The 18043-nt window shown below is 44.0% G+C and overlaps 1 protein-coding gene across 1 annotated transcript; it reads left to right on the top strand.

Annotated features, from left to right (window-relative positions):
* Window positions 1–4800: 4800 nt before the first annotated feature.
* Window positions 4801–16833, top strand: hlfa (HLF transcription factor, PAR bZIP family member a). The gene is made up of 4 exons (XM_076265341.1): window positions 4801–5130; window positions 6027–6392; window positions 12357–12571; window positions 13337–16833. Exons 1-4 carry the CDS (start codon window positions 5004–5006, stop codon window positions 13550–13552), a joined length of 924 nt encoding a protein of 307 aa, XP_076121456.1. The 5' UTR covers window positions 4801–5003; the 3' UTR covers window positions 13553–16833.
* Window positions 16834–18043: the final 1210 nt, after the last annotated feature.

Raw genomic sequence — 18043 nt, 5'->3', positions numbered from 1 at the left:
GCCTGCCAATCTGTGTCATGGAAAACCATGACGGGTGCTCCATGAGAGAGAGGAAAAGAGAAAAAAATGGGGAAGACAGAAAGGGAAAAGGAAAAATGAGAAAGACATCCACTGGAGGCCCTTTCTCCCTGTTTGTTAAATGTATGTGCGATCTCTATCCCCTTTATTCCAACGGACGCTGTCTTTCTCCGTCATCATCACAGAGTGACAGATGGCAGGCCATAGACGCCAGTGATAGGACAGGGAGTAGGGGAAGAAACAGAGCATGGGTAAGACACAGAGGGGGCGGGGTACTTTAAACAAAACAGAATAAGCAATGCTGGAGAGGAGGGCTAAAGGGAGAGATGGGGAGGCGGGAGGGAAAGCATGTGGTATTAAGCATGTCTGCAAGCGTGGGGGGCATGTGACTCAGGTCTGTGGGGTGGGGGCTGTGAGGAGCCAGGCTGGGTGCTCTTGGTTTGGACAGGAGCCTCTACTCCATGCCAGGATGACGATGCGCCTTTATTTGAGTGTGGCGTGTGCCGCGTATACACACAGATGCCCACGCACACACACTGACACACACACACATCTCTGTCAGCATCCCCCATCCCCCAAGAGATACCCCCATGCCAAGTGGGCAAACAGAACGCCAATGTGACCCATTCTCACCAGCGACGAGTCATCAAAGCCTCAGCACATCACTCAGCACAAAACATGTCCTGCAGTCAGGGCGGGAGTGAGGGTGAGGGAGGGGTGAGAGGGGAGGATGTGTGCGTGAGAGAGATGGGGTGGGTGGGGATGGCGGATGGAATATGGTAGGGGGTGAGGCCAGCTTATCCCATAAAATACTGATTTTGCTGGATGATAAAACAAAGGATAACCCCAAATCAAACAGAAAGAGTCTTTTGAATGTCAATGTGTATGAATTGTAACTATAGTATTTTTGTAGATGATATGAATATGAATGTAACATTGCATTTAGAAAGTAAATTAAAAAAAACATTTGCCTGTTTAAATTGTTAAATAGACCAGTTTCAACATAGCTGTAAATAGTTGTTTAATACCTGTGACCTTAAAGAAAGCTCAGGTTGACCTTAAAGCAAACTCACATGTTGTTCAGATGGCTACCACTTACACAGAGGTGTCCTGATTCACCATGCTTATCTTATATCATCCCGGACATGAAAGAGCTGCTGTTCCAGTGAACTCATTCTCTGACACACTGATAAAGACGAGCCCTATTAAGTACAGAGAGGGAGGATGTCCACCTATCCAGGGTAATTATGATTATGAAAGACAGGCCAGAAGAGAAAAGAAATGGTCACCGTCGTTGTTGCAAGGGCACATGCTAGCCTGAGGTGTAATGGGGCTCATTGTTTCATTCTTCACACACAAGCACTATAAGAAAAAATACAAAAAGGGCAGGCAATTAGTTGTGTATTGTTTGAATTTTATATCATTTTATATTGTTTGTTTTGTTCTTCTAAATAATTAACTGCTTACAGTGCACAATGCAAGAGAGATTAGTGCCTGACCGCTCTATGGTGTTTTAAGCCCCCACCAGTGACTTCAAGGCACCTTAACCCTAACCCTTGCCTAACCCTACTGCCTTCTATGCAGCACTGCCTGGAAGACGACACCTGCCTGGCCATGTATACAGAAATGTAATGTCATTCATTTCAAATTGGCAGATGGCATAACTTGGCAAAAACTCTTGTATTTTTTCTACACTACTTTTTCCCTGGAAGTAAAACTGAAATATGGTGATATTTCACAACAAAATAGGTCAGTGTCTCAACAGGTGTGAATAGGAATGAAACCCTCAACCCTGTTCTAACAAACTACATGTGCTGCCACGGGAGTACATCATTAAGTATTTTTGCATGGCATCTCAGGCACAAGCTATGGTAGACCCCTTCTCAAAGTTACTCATCAGGACGCTGCATCTATTTTAAAATTCCAGCTCAGGAATCTTTCCATTTGACCCCATGCAGCCAAGACAGCATTCTTCTGTGTGCTTTTCAATGTCTCACATTTAAGACTATGAATGGCTTGAGGAATGTTCCACAAGTGTTTTGTTCTCAAGCTGTTCCAGTTGTGGTTTCACAGGAAGTTAACACCCTGATGATGGGGCCAAGTGGACACTACTAAAGCAGTCTATGACTTCTGCTTGATTGTTATCCAGTGCCATAGGCTCTCACATTATTTCTTCTCCTATAAGTGTATGTAGGATTCTTTAGGTTATAATACTGCCAAAAGGTAGCATTCTGCATTCACATGTATTTGCAAAATAAACCCAAAAGAATAGAAAGGCTATTAAATCTACAGAGAGGAGAGAGTAGACAAGCTATGTAATGCAATAGTAAAAAAAAATATTCTATGTGTAATTATTAAGCATATTTTTTTGGATATCTGCAGTGTTTGAATAGGTAGAACACAGTTTAATACCATACATGATAACTTGAACTAATATTTTAATTTCTAATATGCATGGCCTTTATGTGGCTAGTAAAGACAGTAGTTTTCTTGTATTTTATTATGCACATAAATAGAAAGTTCTTGGAAGCAGCTAATCACATGGTGTACTCATGCACTCTCAATGACTGAAGGGCAACAACATTGCCAGTGGAGATCCCTCCCTTTTTGAATGGGGGTGGGTGGGATGGAGGGTGGTAGACATATGACCCTTGTCATTTGTCAAGTCAGTAGCACATGCTGTCAATCTTTTATTAGTGGTTCTAATAGCAAACAACATTCTGTATAGCTACTGTACTTTTCACTTTTACTTTTTGAACACAACTCAGAACAGTCTGATTGAACTAAACTTCCAGTTATGAAGTGAAGTTCTTACTCCATCTGCCATCCAAACTGCATAGAATACTTATCACAGAAGGTGGCAGGAAATGAAAGCATTGTTTTTTTCTTCTCTCCATTTGTGAGGAAATTGACAGCGAATGGAATGGCTTTTGAGGCTTGAGATGAACTCTAGATACACACATGAGCCACGTGTGAGACTCCGTCTCTGAACCAATCAGTGAAAAAGCAGAGCACCAACCAATAAGTATAAGTATAAGTATATATACTCTTTTGATCCCGTGAGGGAAATTTGGTCTCTGCATTTATCCCAATCCGTGAATTAGTGAAACACACTCAGCACACAGTGAGCACACAGCGAGGTGAAGCACACACTAATCCCGACGCAGTGAGCTGCCTGCTACAACAGTGGCGCTCGGGGAGCAGTGAGGGGTTAGGTGCCTTCAGCCGTGCCTACTGGACAGGGTTTGAACCGGCAACCCTCTGGTTAGAAGTCCGAAGCGCTAACCAGTAGGCCACGGCTGCCCCCAAATATCATGTCACAAAGTCGATCTGTAAATGCTCATAATCAAAAAAAGCTTTCTGGGCATAAACATAATCAAAAGATAAGAACTGTAAGGCCTTCCGGATGAGAATGTGCCTGGAATCTTCATGCCAATCTGCTCCTCACAAACCTCCAAGAGGTGCAGACCAATAAATATTCAAGCATTGTAGCTTATTTCACTTGCTTACATGAAATGTGTGACAAAACTGATGTAACATAATGGCCAAAAAACTCAGACTTCCATTGACTATAACTGGACAGTCCAATCTTGTAGGAGCTGCCCATTGTAGGCCTACTCAATGGATGCAGAGCTGTGAGACTGAATGAAACCTAAATACGTCACACTCACCACAATGCATTGCTTTGCTTTGCCACAACATTGCATTGCTTTGGCAACCACAGTTACTAAGCATGACACATGCATACTCCCTGCCTGCCTCTTATTTCCTCTCCCTCTGTGTGTGTGTGTGTGTGTGTGTGTGTGTGTGTGTGTGTGAGAGAGAGAGAGAGAGAGAGAGAGAGAGAGAGAGAGAGAGAGAGAGAGAGGGTGTGTGTGTGTGTGTGTGTGAAAGGCTATAGCATAGACTAGGCTACAATAGAATAGTTTCATGCAATGACCACTGGTGGAATACTTCAAAGATATGATTAATTTAGCCATGACACAGTGAACGGGGGATCTGGCACACATGGCGTTCAATGTGCTACAATCCCTGACACTGGAATTATTGCTTGGTAGGTTAGTTGCTATTGGTTGAAAGTAGGTCAGCTCAACCGCGTTTATGTGAGCATTTCATGGCATTAGCCTTGACAGTTGCTGTATTCACCAAAGACTCAGCGTAGTCCAGTCTGATTGGAAGAAATGTTAACTTGGAATGGAAGCGAATAGAGTTTCAAAGCGTTCGTTCGGCGATGATTTAAGACACCATCCTACACTCTTGTTGATAGGGAGTAGAAGGGCTTATTTTTTTATGTTTACGTCCACAACCACAACGTCGGGCGGGCAATAAAAACATTAGCCTGATTTAAGATTATTTTCAGTTTCTGATGGCACTTTAACCCATAGCCTAGCAGAAGCCTAAAATTCAGAGAGCAGACCATATTGAAGTTATGGCATAGAGAAGATGTTCATGCATTAGCCTAATTAACGCATTATTACCATACAACTTACATGCAAAATCATCATCAATCATAATTTTTTCATTACAGAAAATGGATAATAAAAAAAAATGCAGCCTTCATTTTATATTTATCTTTTGAAATAGAGCTATCTTAGAACCCTCTTGCGGTGAAAATAATAACAGAAAGATTTGACGTGAAACAACATATTTTACAAAGCTCATTAACAACAGTTTACACGGCCCGCCCTCCTCCAATCTCATTCGCACAGAGGGTTCATTAGCATTGCTAGTGAATTGACGTCAACGACGACAGTGTCCGCACATGGAAAGGCGAACCATTTTGGCTGAGCGCTAGAACCAGTTTCTCTAGCCGCATCGAGCTTCTGGTCGCGGTCTGCGAGGACTCCACCAGTTTGGTCTCTGTCACGGATATTGTTTTTATTTTCCGTGCTTCACCAGACCTCTATTCACGGAGATTAGTTGGATTGCAGATAAATACCTATACATTTTATTTTGTCACTGTTTTGGAGAAATAGTTTCTCCTCATGTCCAGGGATATGGAAAAGATGTCCAGACCTATTCCTATTAACTCAACTTTCCTACCTCCGACCCATGGCGTACTCAAATCCCTGCTGGAAAATCCTCTGAAACTGCCGTTCCATCACGATGAAGGTAAACAATAACTTAAATGTGGGCTTAATCGTTTTGATGACTGTGCGTGCGTGCATGCCTTAAAATAATTCTTTTCTAAATACTGAGCCATGGGATCTTGTTGTGGCTGTCACATACGGTAGATTAGTTTAACCCTAGTCTTCGATTTGCCCACCGACGTCTTCATGCACGTCAAATGCCGGTAGCTTTATTAAAAAAGCTCAAAGCTGTTTCTGGAAAAGATTTAGCCTATTCCTCTGTTTTTGACATTGTTGACATTGTTGTCTAGCGCAAATAAGTAGTGCAATTATCTTTACTGTAGGCTATGCCTTGCAGGATAGGTTATTTGTTTGAATGATGTAAACAATCAATTTATCCGATAAGTTGAGATGTTTATTGGTCGATGTTTAGATTTTGTAAGTGACAGAAAGGCCTGTGTAAAAGAGATGGCAGTGGAAGAAACCACAAATTACAATCAGACTACATGTATTTATAATTAAATAGCTAAGATACCCACTGCAACATGCTATAGAGACAAAGTATCCTAAAATATATGCCAATAGTTCTCTGGAATGTGAAATTCAGGAGTTCACATTATTTTGAAAGGTTAGTGCTTATTGTTGCCAATAGAGGGCGCCTGGTGGTGAACGCATTCCTGTTTAATTGGTTTTTGCTTTTTTGTGTATGATCCTCTTGACATGTTGTTCAAATTGATATGTTTACAGGGATTAGTTATTTTCCTATTTGTTGTACAGCTGCAGCATACATGAAAAAGTACTGACATTTGCCCAAACTCTTTCCTTTTAGATGAATATATATATATATATATTTGCCTAAGGAAATTAATAATAATATTTGTCCTACCATCCTTTTCCTAATCACTGATGACATTCTGAATTGCTGTTGCACTTTCACAGGCTTTGGGAAGGAGAAAGAGAAAGAGAAGAAGCTGGAGGAGGATAGCAATGGGGGCGCTCCACAGTCAGCCTTCCTGGGGCCCACACTGTGGGACAAGACCCTGCCCTACGATGGGGATAACTTCCAGCTGGAGTATATGGATCTGGAGGAGTTCCTCTCAGAGAACGGCATCCCAGCCAACAGCCAGGGTGACCAAAGCCAGCAGCAGCAGCCTCCTCAACCACCACAGCAGCAGGCTCTGCCCCAGCCACCAGCCCCTTCCAACCCTCCTGCCCCCAACGTCGTAGATCTCAGCAGTCGGGCCGCCCCCGCTGTCCACAAAGGCTTGGTGCCCCAGAACTGCCTGCAGAGCCCGCCAAGATCAGGTAGACAACGCAAACACATATAAACACACACACACACACACACTAGATATGCACAACTGATGGTGTTGATTGACTTCGATTGATCTTTGGTCACCTATAGATTGGACTCTTGATCAACAAGTTTATCATAGAAGCTGTTAACTGTCAACTGAATGTTCAAGGCCCTGTGGCCTTGCCCCCTGCTGAAGCACCCACCCCCATCCTGGTACAATGACCTTGTTCTGACACCGTTTACCTGCAGTTGGTCTGCCGTTAATGCCATTAATGTTTCTGTAATGACATTACTGTTGTTGGCTGTTGACATCACAGAGACACTGACTGCAGATGAAAACTCTCAAAGGCCAGAGATCAAAAGCAGAGAGGGAGAAAGATAGAGAGAGAAAAAGAGAGAGAGAGACCTAGTCAGCTTAGAACACTCAGCAGTTAGGTGTTAGACTTTGGACTAGTGGGGCGTGGGTCCAGCGCTAAGTCCAGAGAGAGTGCAACACATGGTGTACTGTACTCTCAAGGCCGGGCTGTGTACTTATAGTCGGTCATAGGACATCCAATCACCTCAAGAGCCTCTGCTAGTTTACAATGCCACACGTAGGAATGGACTCAAGATAAGAAATGTGGAGTAGAATATCACTATCATAAAGTAAATGTACCATCCAAAGACATTGTAAGGCAATTATTTATTCAGTGTACTAGTTTGTACACATATTTATATTGTGCATAAGTCTTCAATCAGTTATTACTAATGATAGGGCAACGTTAGGTGGTCTTCCAATTCCCTTTCCCAAGTAATTTGTGAATCAGTAGGGCATCCAATTTCTTTTTGTTCTGACACACAAACTGCATCCAAAAAGAATGTACATAACTTGCAAGGCAAGCACAATAGCATTTCCCAGCCCAAAGTGTATTGACTTAACTATCTGGGTCCAAGAACAGCTCTAGAATTAGGAGGATTAGGCTATGCTGGTAGACAGTGGGGGGTCAGACCAACAGCCTGATGTCTATCTTTAGAGGCCGTTTACACGACACCGCCGGGTGGATTTTCTCTTACCGCTTTCACACCTTTAACGACTCCGGCAAGAAAAAACCTTGCGTGTACACACAGAGGTGTAACCGGCTAAATGTGCTGTAGTGCATATGCCAGACCAGTCGATGGCGCCGCTGTGCAGAAGCTTCACGATATTTTCGCGTGAATCGCGTAGAAGAAAACACCCTTCTCAACAGTTCTGATAATTGGTCTAAAAACCTGTGACCGCAGGCTGGCCTATCTAGACAGTCCTCCTTGAATTGCTTTGAGGTTTACAGTTTCATGTTTAACCAGATTGTAACACTTGATGAGTATTTGTAATTGGACTGAGTCTGCTGAATGTTGCAATAGTAGAAGAACTCATCCAAAACAAATCCATTTGATCCAGCTACTCACGCTGACGAACCCACACATTGACTTTATACACCATTCATCTTCATGAATCCTGCAGACAGTGAAGGCCACGACTGGGATAATTACTCTCTGTAATCAGTCTGTCTGTTAGGAGGATGTCAAAATGAGGGTCCAGAACTTCCACAGAGCTTGCTGGTTGCAATAGAAATGCTTATCAAGTACATTTAGTGTGACATATTTGATGATGCCCCTTTCGTGACACCAAGGAGGTGTTGTAGAGGTGTAATAACTGGCAGCTATATTGGTGTGAAACAGATTGATGTTAAAACCATAAATCACTGTGTTCTTGAAGTGCAGTGATCATGTTTAAATGGACTGGTTAGTGTGGTTATTGACTAGTGAGTCTTTCTGGAATTGTCCATCCAGGCCTATGGCCTGTGTGCTGTTCCTTAGTTTTAAAACTAAGGAAAATTAAAAAGTGACACAAGCAAAGTAGAGTTAAAGAAGCCCTATGCAGGTCTGGTTATTCCTTCGCTGTTTCTGGGTTTTCGCCTGATTTGGGCTCGCATTTTTCACGACATAGCTCCCCCTGCAGCTTCGGTAGCAAGTGACTGCTACGCTAAACCCCCACTAGCTAGCGAGCTAGCCATCAATAAACCAAGCTAAACACATTGTTCACATTTCGTATATTATATTATATTATATTATAATATTTATATTATATTATATTATATTATATTATATTATATTATATTATATTATATTATATTTTATTATATTATATTATATTATGGGCTATCCTATGGTGTGGGGTCCCATTTGTTTACACTGCCATGTGTTGTACTGAGGGTAGAACGGCTGGTCATGAGGTCTGGAGGGAGGGGTCCATGTGCAGCGGTATGTACTTGTGTTCCTCGCTCTCCCGTGGGTGCGTGTCAGTGAGTGGGCGTGCTGTGTGTACCCACGCTCATGTGAGGGTGTTGTGTTTGTGTTTGGTCTAGACTCTTTTGCTTTCTCTCTCCCCCTCCCTCTCCCTCATCTCTTCTCTCTCTCCCTCTCTCCGTGCTCTTCTCAGCGTTTCTCTTGAGCACATTACCTCTCACGTGCGTCTGGCCGGCTCATCCTGCAGCGTGCGCAGCCATGTGATGGACACATGCAGGCGCCGTGTGCTGAGCAGAATGGAACAGCACAGCCTCGCGCGGCGCAGGGCTTTACTCCAGAACAGAGCTAGTCACGGCATGAGCCGGCCTCCCCCCACCCTCTCCCTCTCTCCCGCGCTCTCTTCCTCTCCCTCTCTTCCACGCTCCCTCCCTCTCTCTCACTCTAGCACTGTCTTGCTGCCTCTCTTGTCCCCCCTCCCTTTTGGTTCTCACTCTCTCGCTCTCTCTCTTTTCTGGAATGTTACCTCTCTCACCCCCCCCCACCCTCCTTGACTTTGCTCTCTCTCTATCTCTCACTCTGGCAGCCCTCCGTTCCTTTTTCGTTCTCTTTCTCAGTCACACACTGCCACTCCTCCTTCCATCTCTGGCTTTGCCTGTTCAGTCTTCACTGCCAGACTCTGTTTGCCTGAGCACATGCTGTACCCTGCAGATATCACATTGCCTGAGCAATGCAGCTGTCACGTGCGGGCGGCAATGTTTTTGTTTTTTTTAATCTCACACACACACACACACACACACACACACACACACACATGGTTCCTCTCTCTCATATTTACTCACACCCACAAAACCACATACACATGCACACCCCTTTTGGCACTTCCAGCCATCTCATGCAGTTGTTCTGTCAGTCAGTCAGTGGTGCTGGTCTTGTGTCCTCTGCGGTCAGAGCGTGAAACACACTTGGAGCACAAGATAAAGTTTATCAACCAGTTTTGGTACAACTGCCATGCTGGGCCACCTTGTGGATGTTGGTCTCAATGGTGACGGGTGAACAAATATCTCCTCCTGACTAAACACAGCAATACTGAGAGGCTTTGAGAAGGGTGGGGGGCCACAAGGCCAAAGGTGGGCCTCTCAAACACAGATAAGTGGGTCGTGCTACGGCGACCCGAAAGGTCAAAAAAACAGCACATCATCGCTTTCGTTATCATCAGTTAGACGCTATTAGTTTGTCAACAGGCAGGTGATGTTCTTCATGCTACTCTTGTGTTTTGGCAAGTAGCGCAGTTATCCCCAGGCGAACTGTGCTCTGCTCGCAAAGTAAGAACATTCCACTAGTTTTTGCACTCAATAACAGAGAGAGAGAGGGGGAGAGAGAGTGAGCAAGAGAGATTTCTGCTTTCTGCTGAGAGACAATGAGCAGAGTAAGCACAGAGCTGTGTGTGAATGAGCAAGGAATATGTTCCTGGATGACTGACTGGGATAGAGAGGAGTTTGATTTTTTTAAAGATTTTCTTTTGGAGAGGGAAGGATCAGGCAAGTGGAATAGAATAGAATGGAATAGAAGGGAATGAGGAAGTGGGTCCTTGCGTGCCACAGAGAGCACTGATATGCCAGCTATGGCAAATCCTTTCCTGGTACTTCAATCCCATTACTGTGCTATCACACAAGGCCAATCGGCAAGCACATCTATACGGTGGCCTTTTGCAACAAAGCCAGCGTCGTGAAGGACAGAATGCTTAAAACCCAAGAGGGGTTTACAAAGTGCCACATAGTTGACCGACTAACCAAGTGACTTGGGAGATGGAGGAGGAAACACTTGCATCCAGGAGAGCTGAGCTAAGGAGGAAGGGATGGACAGCAGGGGGGCCTGGATTCAAGCTTGGGTCAGAGCTTGGGTCAGAGCCTCCCCAGCATCACAAGGCACCCTTCCCAGTCCAGCAGAAAAGCCCCAAGCCCACGCCAGGCTGACCTCACGGAGGATTAAAATGCCCCCATCTGCCTGTTATTGTCTGACCCAAGCGCGTGGCCAGCAGCACAGGGGGCCAAGCGAGAGCATGACCGGTGGAGAGGAGAGTGACCCCACTGGGGTGGGGGGTGGGAAGGCTTTGTTGGGATGGTTTTCACATAATTGCTGTCCAGATGAACGTCTCAACACACTAATAGGAAAAGAAAAGAGCCAAGCCAGGAGTAAGTGATCCTTAATTTGTGTAAATCCGATTGGCCTCTATGGTCATCTCATCTCGCTAGTCATCAGGGATGTTTGCCAGTCCTCCAGAGGCAAAGTGGTATACTAGCATTGAAACGAGTCTCTTTTTTTTATACCATATTTGTACCATTTTATGGTGGTCAGGAATTTGGAAGCAACTGTGAATAAATGTGTTGAGTTTTTTACGCTGCAGAAGTCCCTCAGACCAAGTTTAGCACACTCCCATCAGGGCATGTCAATGAGTCACCATGCCATACTTCTGACGTCTTGTGACCAAACAATCTGAAGATTTCATGCATTCTTGTCTGCATGATTGTTGGTCACCGCCCCGGTGTGGCAGGTTTGGTGTGCTGAGCTTGGCGGGTTATCTGCCCAGGTTAGACAGCTTCTGACCTAAACACTCAGTAGATGATGTGGTTGAAATACCGGTTGGTATTTGGTATTCAAAGTCATGTAAACTGGTGGTTGTCTGACCCAATGAGGGGCGCGCCCAAACTAATGCCCAAGTAGTTGTAATGTGCCAGAACCAGAAGAAAAAGGAGATGGAAGTGAAACGATATATTCACACATACTCTTGTTCTGCCAGAACACCCATCATGGCCTCAACACTTCCTAAGGAACTTGTAGGAAAAGAAGTTAACAGAAATGAAGGCTTAACTTCAGCCCAAGCATGGCAACAACAACTTGTAGAGAAACATGCAGAGAACAGACAAGAACAGAAATTAAACAAAAGTATTTCCAACCCCACAAACATTAGTCAACATTTCTCTAGTACACCCCCATATGCGAGGTGATTAACATCTGATTGTGTGTGAACATACTCCAGGAGATAGAGTAGATCTGCTCTGGCTATGACCTCCAGCGCTAATGGCTACGATTTAGGTTGTGGGTATTTGGGGAGTTTATCCACCACGTCTCCTCTCTCCTCTCCTCTCCAGCCCAGGCCACTGCCAAATGAAATGCCTTTCTGTGTTAAGCTCTTTAATTTGCTTTAATCCGCCACTGATGAGGTACCAGGAGGGAGAACGACAGGGGGAAAAAAGAAAATCGTAACAGTCTCCCATCGAGAGATGGGAGGAAGACGGTGAAGTGGGCAGGAAAAGACCTCCTCGTTAAGAACTCCAAAACAAAGCAGCAGAGTTTTCAACATATTAGTTTCCCTCAGCTGACTCAAGCATAGGCTCAGCTGATAATCACATAGCTTAGCTTGCGTGGAGAGGGAATAGAGTGCATGCGATTATAAGGGAGAGGCAGGTGTTTGTGGCTTGACTTATACTTGCTCTCCCTCTGGTGGTTGGAGTGGGTAACTGCAGTATGGAAACATCTCACCCCTACTGTGTGTGCTAATGAATCAGCTAATGAATGAGTTTTGCTCAGTGGAGTGAATGCTGGGGAAGGGAAATAAGTAGCTAGCAGCAGGGTAGCAGTCAAGACTCTTAAGGTTTTATTTGAGATTTCTTAACCTAAAACCTTCTTGTTTTCCCTTTCTCCACCAGCTCTGCCATCAGCCCGCAACACACCCAGTCCAATTGACCCAGAGTCCATCCAAGTTCCTGTGGGCTACGAGCCCGACCCAGCAGACTTGGCTCTGTCCAGCGTGCCAGGCCAGGAGATGTTTGACCCACGCAAGCGCAAGTTCTCCGCCGAGGAGCTCAAACCCCAGCCCATGATCAAGAAGGCGAGAAAGGTCTTCATTCCTGAGGATCTGAAGGTGAGAGGCCTCTCGTTCAGCTCTCTCCCTCGTAGCTCAGCCATCTTGTTTTCCATTCTTGAGCTCTAGGTTTGAATTCAGTGCTCCCAAGTGTTATGTAACTCCGCAGGAAGGATTGAGGGAAGCTAGGGAATAAAACCTTTTAAGAGGCAGAAGTGAAATTAGCTCACTGGCGCAGGCTCAACACAAGGAGAGAATGGGCTGTGTAGGCGGTGAGGGCAGAAGCTAGAACATTTTCAGAGTGTGCACTTCAAGTGAACAAGTTACATTTTTAGAACACATCCCAAAATAGTTTTTTATTTCCACAACAAATCCTTCTCATGAGCTCAGACCTCTACAGGGACAACTGGAACATGTTTACCATTCAGAGAGGCAAAATTAGACACTGTTGCACCCATCTTACCACTCTGGCTCACTGCCCATAGACTTGGTTTGGGATTTTTATAGGATTGTCAGTCATGTGACGCTGGAACCCATTCGTTAGGTCAGGGTTAACAGGGCCAAGCCCTATGATCAGGTCACACTGGCCAGGCCACTTAAGTTATTACCTCAGAGTGGATAGCGTAGTAGATTGGAAAGACCTCAGTCAATTATAAGAGTCATTATACTGTACCCCCCCAGGCTTTTACAAAGCTAAGCTTGAGTGTTTGTTTGAGTTTACAGTGAAGAAAAGCATTGAAAGCACTGGGCTAGCATGCATGGATGAATTCTCTCAGCATGTGTCCTCTTCCGTTATGTAAACCCTTATCTCTGTATCTAAAACAGGATGACAGGTACTGGGCGAGGCGCAGGAAGAACAACGTGGCAGCAAAGCGTTCGCGTGACGCCCGGCGGCTGAAGGAGAACCAGATCGCCATCCGGGCGGGTTTCCTGGAGAAGGAGAACTCCGCACTGCGCCTGGAGGTGGCCGACCTGCGGAAAGAGCTGGGCCGCTGCAAGAACGTTCTGGCCAAGTACGAGGCCCGACACGGCCCCCTGTGAGCGGCCCAGTCCCCAACCCCACCCCGTTTGCTACCACCGCCACCCTCTGCCTGCCCGGCCCTCCACCACGCATGGGCCCCCTCCATCACCCAGTTCACCCCCCAAAACCCCCCCTGCACCCCAATCACACCCACACCACCAGCCCCAGGGGGTTTTCAAGGACTATGCCTGCCCCGTGTGGAGAGGAGAAGAGGGCCACCCACTCCTCGTGTGTAGAACGTTTCACAGTCCAACGGACACTTCTTTAGAAGCTGATGTACTCTTTATGTTGACACATTTGTTTCTTCCTTGCCTCCTCAGTCACTGTCCTTCCAAGTTCCCCTCTCTATCCCACCCTACACATGTACATAGATATATTACTTGCAAAGAGGATGTATCCCCCCCCCCCTCATATTTTCCTCATTTTCTTTTTATTGTTAGTCCTTTGATGTAGCCACGTGTTGGTCGCTGAGCTGAACCTCTGTGTGGTCACCTCCCCGCCCCCAGAGTCTCGTTTCTTACCGCGTGTCCAGGACTGACCTCTGTCATTCCCTTCAGTCTCACTCTTTTTTATTTCTACAGTCCACAAGAGCAGCTTCTGGAGTGATTTATTCTCTCCTCCTCCTCCGCCTCCTTTTCCTCTTCCTCGTCCTGTCAACTCTCTTTGTCCTTCCACTCAGGTCTTGCTGTCTTTTCGTTTCATTGTCCTGAGAATCTGTTCCGGAAAAGAGGATTGTGAGGCGTTTTAACCATGACCCTGCTGTAGCTAAGCAGGGTCAATGTTTTGTAACTTGTTTTGAGATAAGTGTTGTATTGCAGCGTCTCCGCCACCCTATGACCCCCACGGTCCTCCATTGTCTTTGTGCGTAACTGCAGCCACGTTACACTAGCTAGCTTTCAAGACCGCTTATTATCATGTGTTCTGTTCTGAATATTATCACTTACCTATTTCCCCCATAACTGTGACATAAGTGTACAGACTTTACTTTTAAAATAGGTAATGGCGCATTTCATGTGTTTTTATTTTTTATGTCATCACTGCATCATGGAGCAATAATTCTAGCCTGTTGTCTGCAGCCTCACAGTATGCGTTGTCTAAAGAACCGTTCTGTGTGCTACCACCTCTATTTCCCGCGTTCCGTGTTCCACCACATTCTCATTAGCGCATTCATGTGTGTGTTCTCTCTGCTTGTCTTGTGAATGAGCTTTGCCTCGGTAGAGGGGGGAAGAGCTGTCCCTCCAAAATTCTGGGCGCCCATGGCCCTCTCAGTCCCAGACCCCCCACGTTCCCTGCTGACTGAACCCTGAACCCTGAACCCGACCTGTCCAGCTAACCTCTGCACTAATGCGTGTGTCACAATCTGATCTAGTGTGACCTTTCTACTCCCTTTAGTCTTGTCCTCTGCCTGGTATTTCCTCTGGATCAGCTTTCCTTATCTCTCTACCCTACAAAACAATGAACTTTTGGAAAAAAAATTAAGCTGTTAATTAATATTCATTCTTATTACTATTGTTGTTGTTATTGTAATTATGATTATTATTACTATTATCATCATTGGTTTAATGAATAACTCAGCATGATTTTCAGAGCTCCTACCTGAAGCAAATTGTGAACTTTTCTTTTTTTCTGTTTTTGGGCAGACTCATTTTGTTTGGTTCTTTATTTGTTTTTCTTTTTCAGAGCATGAGTAAGGAGAGTGGTTCTGTCAATCAGTACACAGCTATACATAGTTCTCTTCATTTCTCCTCTTTATTTTTGTAGCTATATGTTTGCCTTCCTCGAAGATGGCTGTATGAATGTATTGAATGTAAAAGATGTTTTTTCAAAGCGTTAGTTGGATGGTGTTGTCTAATACTGTGGTTAACCCAATTAATTTGTTTACTACAGACCAAAACATACAGCACAGATAAAAGTATATTGGTTATCAGAGATTTAATGTTTATATAAAACTATTCTATAAGTTGTTCTTTTTGTACAGTATATTTCCTATACAATACTGGCTATTTTAAAGGCACAACAAATCCAGAATATTATAAAAAAGATAAATAAAAAGTGTATATATATATATATATATATATATATATATATATATATATATATATATATATATATATACACACATTATTCAAAATATGTGATTCAGTGTTTTGATATATGACATTTTGCCATGGTAGATGTACAGAGAATCAAGGCACTCCAGCACCTATTCATATGGGCATTATTGTTGACACTCCTGTACCCTTGGTTGTATGGATGTAGCCTTTAGCTCCTCCTGTGGTCTCTGGAATTGTAATCCATAGAGCTCGAGTTTCGCCACTGGCACAGAATAAAAAAGAAAAGTGTATAAAGCCACGAGGATGACCATTATTTGCATCCTCCTTCAGAAATGCACCTGTCGACAAAGATGTTTGAAACTCAGCATATTTCCACGAGTCAGGTACCTGATGACTCCACTAGATGTCACTAGATGTCTTATACAGTATTCCTATTGTCCTCACTCATGAGAGTGAGAGGTCTGTTGCATATTTTGCAGGTGGTATATAGCTTTATTTATATATTATGAGCGATGAAGGGTTGGAATGCCAGACGGGCAACAGGTTTAACATCTCAGTATTTTTCCTCATTGGAAAAATGGTCAGCGTTTGTATACCTGTGTGGCTGCTGTCCTTGAGTGAGGAGACTGCTGAAATTGGTTAGTATAGCTTTAGGTTTAGTTCTCTATGTGCCCGCCAAAAGTCATTCAAAGCAAACAGGCTAGGTTTCCATGGCCAGAAGGTTTTGGTGTTTTGCCACAGACGCAAGTTGTTGGGCGGTATCCCATATGCACACTATAGGCTCCTATATGTCAAGAGGATAAAGCCAATATGATTTCTCTCCGATCCCCTTTTTTACCTCTTAATGGATGAGTCCACTACCTCACCCTTGGTAAATACATAAAAATGAAACATAGTGATTATAAGTCTATTCCAGTGCCTTGAACTCACAAGCTGTTCCTCAGACACTCTGCATTGTTCAGATTTAACCTACCACCTGGATAGCTTCAGACAAGGGCTCCCCTGGTCCATACAAGCATACATCCATTTTTTAGGATTCACAGACACAGACATGGGTAGATGACCATTGTATTAATGGCAACACCAAGAAGACTGTTTTTACAGAGGAGGGTAAAATATAAATTAGAGGTGTATTCTATCTTTTATGTGACATGGAATGGAGGCATAAGCATAATTATGCAGTTTCAGCCCTCAGCCTCTCCCATTCTCTCTGTAATATATAGTGTTGAATAAACTATTTCCAGTTATTTCTCTTTGGTGTTTTCTTTCTCGAACTTCTTTGGCACTTCACTTGGTGAGATTACATAACCAAGATATTTAAAGGGATTGGTCTTCAAGCAGCCATGCCTGAAGGTCTCACAATGCTGCCTTGTGTTGGCATCAGGGGCCTCATTTATAAAAGGGTTGCGTAGAAACCATCCTTCATTTGATCTTAGATCATTTCTGAAATGATCGTACGTGTGATTCAGAGAAAACGAACGTACGCACAAAAAACGTGCGTACGCCACCCTTCCAGATGTGCCCATTATAAATCACAAATGAACGTCAACTTGTGCGCAGCAGGATGGTTTTAGGTCTCCGCCTTGTAAACACCCCCTCATCAATATCATTAGAATATGTTGTAATGAAATCAATGGCCTAAAAGCTGTAGCCTATGTAAAAATATATATTAAAAACATTACTATAGGCCTAGCCTATGCCATCTCATGTTAACTAGCCTATATGCGTCAGTTAGAACTAATTATGTTTTTTTCAGCAAAGCTTTCTGGAAAGAGATCGTATGCATCCATGTCCATTGTCCTCTGCTTGCTTTCATTCCTTTTGCTTGCAGTAATGTGAATAATCAACATTTAGTAGCCTATGTTTAGGCCTACTTTGTAGAAAAATAATCCTGTACGTTATGGTACAGTAGGCTACTGTACGTGTCCAATATGACCCAGGGTAATATGCTGATTTAGCCTACAAAACAGAGGACTAAATTATAAGCGTGATATGTCATGTAGGCTTAACGTTTCTTTTAGGGTAGGCTATTTTTTGCTGAAAAAGTAACCTTCGCCGGTCATTTTTCATTCATTCTGCATATCTTTGCTATCGTTTTCTTTCAATAATGTCCGATGGCTTAAACATTGTCCTTTATTGTTTGCTTTAGGCTTACCTTTATATTTTATCCTACATTATTCAACTCACGTATTGTCATCTGATCTTGGGCACTGCCAGTCAAAAAAAGCAAACAGGTGCGCGCTCTGCACCTCTTTACGCAACTCCGACGCAACACTAAATATGAAGATGCCCTGCTTTCAGAGGATAACTTCCGTCCCTTGGTTGTGTAGGCTATATATGATATAAAATATCTATAGCCTACATTGTATAGCTTACAGTCAAATATTACCTTTCTGTTACGAAGCTGGGAATAGGCCTATGAGCGCAAATTAGGATGTAGTGGAGGCTAAACGCGAG

Source organism: Alosa pseudoharengus, unplaced genomic scaffold, assembly GCF_046254945.1.
Source record: "Alosa pseudoharengus isolate Yale_2024_CS ecotype anadromous, Long Island Sound unplaced genomic scaffold, YU_APseudo_1.1 YU_APseudo_1.1_scf_4, whole genome shotgun sequence".
Taxonomy (NCBI): domain Eukaryota; kingdom Metazoa; phylum Chordata; class Actinopteri; order Clupeiformes; family Clupeidae; genus Alosa; species Alosa pseudoharengus.
This window is presented reverse-complemented; position numbering and strand designations above follow the sequence as displayed.